The 5,955-nt window shown below is 48.6% G+C and overlaps 1 protein-coding gene across 1 annotated transcript; it reads left to right on the top strand.

Annotated features, from left to right (window-relative positions):
* The first annotated feature begins 1,804 nt into the window (after nucleotides 1-1,804).
* LOC117374392 (keratin, type I cytoskeletal 13-like) lies at nucleotides 1,805-5,955 on the top strand. Its single transcript, XM_033970490.2, has 9 exons — nucleotides 1,805-2,027; nucleotides 2,368-2,563; nucleotides 2,782-2,864; nucleotides 2,931-3,087; nucleotides 3,369-3,530; nucleotides 4,137-4,262; nucleotides 4,624-4,698; nucleotides 5,414-5,553; nucleotides 5,744-5,955. Exons 1-9 carry the CDS (start codon nucleotides 1,846-1,848, stop codon nucleotides 5,862-5,864), a joined length of 1,242 nt encoding a protein of 413 aa, XP_033826381.2. The 5' UTR covers nucleotides 1,805-1,845; the 3' UTR covers nucleotides 5,865-5,955.

Below are 5,955 nucleotides of genomic sequence, written 5' to 3'. Positions count from 1 at the left end.
GATACTAATCAATACTAAAACTAGTATCCAAACAATACTCATCTGAGCAGGTATTGATACTCAAAAAACTTTCACTCCAAAGAAAAGATTTGGCTTTACAAGTACCACCAGATCCAGGTCTAATCCAGGACTAAACCAAATCTAAACCAGGTCTACAGGACTATTGGACTATTCCATGTCTAGTATAAGTCCATGGACCACTATAGAACCTACCTGGACGACTTAGAGATTACACAGATATAAGACCACATGAATAGAAAAGAAAGTACTACCATTTAATGTGGAAAATCACATACTATTGTCTAAAGAAAGAGTGTTTTTATCATCATTGTGGAATCAGAATCAAGTCTATTCCTTTGTGTCAAAATCGAGTTTGGAGTTTTAGTTTCATGCTGACATTGGCGGGGGCAGGTAGCAGTGGTACAAGGGGTAGATGGGGCAGATTTTCAGAACACATATGACTCTGTTCTCTGATCTGTGTGCTAATGCCGTTTCTTCATCACAAACAACCAGAGTTGTGTTTTATTTCTCTGGAGTTGTGTTTTGTTTCTCTGCAGATTTAGGCTGAGCTTTTCTTTCATCCCTCTCTTTTTCTCACCACATTCTTTTCTGACATTTATGAACTTTCCCTTTGCCCTGACACTCTGACACGCAACCACTCCCCTGACTTCTGCACCTACCCCACCTGCCCCACCCGTCCCACCTGCCCCAGACCTTCTCCACGAGGCCATTTGATCACACAGTGTAATCTCAGTGAAAACAAACTGAGCTCTTATAGTGAGAGAAAGAAAGAACAAAACTAAAGATATTAAAAATGCATTTTCAGTTGGAGATGAGCCTCATTTGTGTTGTTCTCTCTACTGTATTTAAAAATCTTTAATAAAACATCTACATTTATACAACAAAAATGTAATCCTGAAGTAAAGTAATGTTACTTTATTCAGGCAGTAACTAAATAGAGTAATAGATTTTGAACGTGTAACCAGTAATGAGAAAATATTTTTCTTCCCCAACACTGAAAGTAATGTAACTCTGTGTAAAAGTATTAAGAGTATTCAGAGTATTCAGTGTAATCAGAATAATCAGAGTATTCAGAGTATTCAGAAGTACTCTGACCGGACCTTGTATCAGAACACATTATAAAAAACAGTTAATGCAGGTTTATTCTTGCTGCACCTGCCTGACCCCTGACCTCTGCACCTGTCTGTCTTCCCTAAATTGTTCTTGAGTTTTGTTTTGATTCCCACTCATCTGCATCTGTGTGTCCTTGGGCAAGACACTTGTCCCTCCTGTCTGTGTGAATGGTGCGAAGATCAGGGGGTCAATGGCGCAGCCTCATCGGGTTGAGTGAGAAGATGAGTGAGAAGCGAAGATAAAGTCACGGCCCTCACACCTACACAAACACCTGTCAACACTTCACCTGTCTCACCTGTCACAGCCTGAGGTGTGCCATCTCAAGTTATCACGAAGGTGAGGAGGAGGAGGGGCTGGGAGTGTGTGTGTGTGCAGGGAGTGTAGGTGTGTGTGTTTATAGAGGTGAGGTTGGAGGGAGGAGAAGGTGTTAGGAGGAGAATGGGGGGTGTAGGAGGGGGAGAGTGTGGGTGTGTGAGGAGGAGGGGGAAGGGGTGACAATATAGAGATTGACAGCTCTGGTGAAAGTTGGCTTTCACTGTGAATACCTGAATACCTGAGCGTCCGCACTGGTCCGGGCGGTCGCACCTGTCCGTAGCCTCGCCCCTCCAGATGATTGACAGCCGGGCTCGCAGCGGGCGGGGCCTGGTGCATAAAAGGCGCGCGGTCCTCGGGTCTTCACTCTCCTCCTCTGAGTCTGCACAGAGATCAAAGATGGCCCTGACATACCGCTCCTCCTCGCGCTCCGTGCGCTCCTCCTCCGGGAACCTCGGCTCCGGGATGATGCGCTCCGGCTCCGTGTACGGCGGTGCTGGTGGCTCCGGGATCCGAATCTCCTCCGTGGGCGGCAGCTCCGCTGCAGCGCTCAGCTTCGCTGCAGGAGGCGCTGAAGACAGGTGAGAGACAGGGGATGGGGGGACACAATGGACAGGTGCACGGGAGAAAGGTGCATGGGGGACAGGAGGGAAAGGTGGAACAGGTGCAGGGGATGAGGATGGAGAGACAGGTGTGTGTGGTGAGTCTGGGGAATGAGCTGTCATTACAAAACTGAATGATTTTAATAAACATAAGGCATAAACTAAAAAATCCTGAGCCTCAGGCGCGCACCCTCGGCCTTCTCACGGAGCTGTGTGATTCCTTTCATTCTTCACACTTGATTATTTTTCACGGGTTTCATGTTGCGCGTGTAAGTGACATGTGTGATTTGCGCGATGACGTTCCTCCTCGTGTGTGCAGTTTGATCGGAAACGAGAAGTTCATGATGCAGAACCTGAACGACCGTCTGGCCACGTACCTCGCCAAAGTGGCGTCTCTGGAGAAGGCCAACGCAGACCTGGAGCTCAAGATCAGACAGTTTTTGGAGAGCCGCGTGGGACCGAGTGCACGAGACTATACCGGATTCTACGCCACCATCAGTGACATCACGGGCAAGGTACGTCACAGGCAACTACCGCTACTACTAGTACTACTGCTGTTACTACTACTACCACTACTACTGCCACACTGCAGGACCAGCTGTGACATCACCAACAGGGAAATACTCCCACAGACAAATAATAGTACTACTGACATACTGTACTAAGCACCACTGTTGAACCATAGTACTACTACATATGCAGTATAAGTACTGCAGTGACCGTGTGTGTGCAGATCCAGGACGCCATCCGTGTGAACGGCGCCGTGCACCTGTCCATCGACAACGCTCGCCTCGCCGCAGACGACTTCAAGATGAAGTAAGAATACTTCAGTACTGTTACTGCACAGTACTGCTGCTGTCTAACCCGCATGCCCTCCCACAGGTACGAGAACGAGCTGTCCATGCGTCAGTCTGTGGAGGCGGACATCGCGGGGCTCAAGAGAGTTCTGGATGAGCTGACTCTGGCGCGCTCAGATCTGGAGATGCAGATCGAAGGTCTCAAGGAGGAACTCATCTTCCTCAAGAAGAACCACGAGGAGGTACTGCACTGTACTTATACTGCTACTGCTATTTGTATAATTACTTCAACTACTACTCCTGTCTTCCTCTTCTCCTGGTCTTCTCCTCTCTCCTCCTCTCTAGCCCTCCTCCTCTCTCTTCCTTCCTCCTCTTTCTTCCTCACCTCCTCGTCTTCTCCTCTGCTCCTCTTCTCCTCTCTCTTCCTTCCTCCTCTTCTCTCCTCTTTCCTCCTCTCCTCCTCCTCTTCTCCTCTGGTCTCTCAGGTCCTCTACTGTAGATAACTGTTCCCCATGTTCTGTAGGAGCTTCTGGCCCTCAGGTCTCAGATGAGTGGTCAGGTCCATGTGGAGGTGGACGCTGCTCCTCAAGAGGACCTCTCCAAAATCATGGCTGATATTCGCGAGCACTATGAGGCCGTGACCGCCAAGAACCAGAGGGAGCTGGAAGGATGGTTCCAGGCCAAGGTACGTGGTACAGGGCGTAGAGATGATGGAGCTTTTCGACATAGACTGGATAAAGAGGTGTTCTGAGTGTGACGTCAGCCACAGCGTTCAGCTCCACATGAAGCTCATTAAAACTAGCAGTTATAGCGGCCAGTTCCATATTTGGAATTTTGACCACAAGTGTCATAGCAACCAAAGAGCCAATCAGAAGCGAGGTCTGTTGAAGGTAATGCCCCTTCACACCAACACTGCTGGTTTAGCAGGGAGCAGGCACTTAGCAACGCTGTCAATCAAACCTGTTGAGTGTGACCCCAAGGAAAGAAGGCATCTGATGTGCCTTGAATTAATGTTCATATCTTGATTTAAGGACAAAATAGTCATGTAGAGCAGGTTAATATGAACATTTTAAGGCCAAAATGATGACCCCAACAGCAGCAGTTACAGAAAGTAACTAGAAAGTGCATTGGAACGATGGAGCTTCCTGTTTGGAACGCGGTGGCTAGCAGGTTAGCTACGTCCATTTATATATACAGTCTATGGATGTAATACGAGTCTAATGATTATAGAGATGATGTCATATGATTCTGATTGGACAGATGTTTTAAATGACCTTTGACCCTCCCACAGACCGAGGCCCTGAACAAAGAGGTGGTCACTCAGACGGTGTCGCTCCAAACGTCTCGGTCTGAAATCACCGAAACCAAACGCACCCTGCAGAGCCTGGAGATCGAACTGCAGTCCATGCTCAGTATGGTGAGTACACCTGTACACAAGTAATGCAGTACTGCAATACTGTGTACAAATACTGTAAATGCATAGTACAGTGATGCTGCTGTGCACGGCTGATCCCTTATCAGAGGAGCCAGTTTAACCCTTCAGTTTCTTCCCATAGACATACACTGAGGTCATAAAGGGTTATTAGGGGTCATTTTGGGTGATTAGGGGTCATCGGGGGTCAGTTTTGACAGTTTAAACTTTGCGTTCCTCTCTTCACACTTACTCTCACGGTCATCAGGGATCATCAGGGGATCATCAGGGGGTCATAGGAGTCAGTTCTCTCTTCAGCCTGTCGTCATTTGTAGACCGTTTAAAGTTTGTGTTTTGTGTTTTTCAGAAATCGTCTCTGGAGATGACGTTGGCCGAGACCCAGAACCGCTACGCCATGAAGCTCAATGGGTACCAGAGCCAGGTAATGACCAGAACCAGGTCAGAACCAGAACCTGGGCCTGGGTTTAGACCTTGCCTTACCTTATTTAGACAGGGCTTAATACTAAAGATCGACAGATATGTTTTTTTTCATGGCCGATACCAAGTTTTTAGAAGCCAACAAAATTATGGGCTATAAGAAAAAAAAAAGCCAACATTTTGGGGTGATTTTGGTCTTTTTTTTTTTTTTTTGCCAAAATCTGTCATTTAAATTTACTAGAAACTCTCCCACAGGCCCTCTTTACCCCACACTTTTACTACAAACTCCCCCACAGGCCCTCTTTACCCCACACCTTTACTACAGCCCTCCACAGGCCCTCTTTAACCCACACCTTTACTACAGCCCCCCACAGCCCCTCTTTACCCCACACCTTTACTACAGCCCCCCACAGGCCCTCTTTACCCCACACCTTTACTACAGCCCCCCACAGGGCCTCTTTAACCCACACCTTTACTACAGCCCCCCACAGGCCCTCTTTACCCCACACCTTTACTACAGCCCCCCACAGGGCCTCTTTAACCCACACCTTTACTACAGCCCCCCACAGGCCCTCTTTAAATAAAGCTCTGTGTGCATTCTTAAGGCCACAATGATCATCGCCCTCTGCTGGACATTTAACACAGCAGCTTTAGTCCTGGTTAGAACTTTATTCAGGTTTGTGTCAGATTGGCTCAGATGCCCTCCCCTGTGTGTGTAGGTGACGTCGATGGAGGAGCAGTTGGTGGCACTCAGAGCAGACTTGGAGCGTCAGGGGTACGAGTACAGCATGCTCCTCGACATCAAGACCAGACTGGAGCTGGAGATTGCAGAGTACAGGAGACTGCTGGAGGGAGAGAGGTACGTGTGCACCAGATGCCCTCCCCTACTCCACCTATGTGTGTGAGATGCCCTCCTTCCCTGTGTGTGAGAGGCCCTTCTCCCTCTGTGGCAAATGCTCTCCTCCCTGTGTGTCAGATGCCCTCCCTGTGTGCTAGATGCCCTCTTCACATGTCATGTGACTAAAACATGTGCTCTGATTGGTCCACAGCCTGACCTCCTCCTCCTCCACCACCACAAAGACTCGCGTCATAACCGTCGTCGAGGAAGTGGTTGATGGAAAAGTGACAACCAGCTCCACCTCCTCCAGCTCTTCCATCCTGACCTCCTAAAGCCTGCCCCGGCACCACAGCGGCCAATCATAGAATGGCCTCGCGGGCAGCGGCCAATCACACAGCTTCCTCATGCAATGATCAAAGCGTG

This window comes from Periophthalmus magnuspinnatus, chromosome 8 (genome assembly GCF_009829125.3).
Source record: "Periophthalmus magnuspinnatus isolate fPerMag1 chromosome 8, fPerMag1.2.pri, whole genome shotgun sequence".
Lineage (NCBI taxonomy): Eukaryota > Metazoa > Chordata > Actinopteri > Gobiiformes > Gobiidae > Periophthalmus > Periophthalmus magnuspinnatus.
Note: the sequence above shows the minus strand (reverse complement) of the source record. Positions and strands in the feature narration are given on the sequence as shown.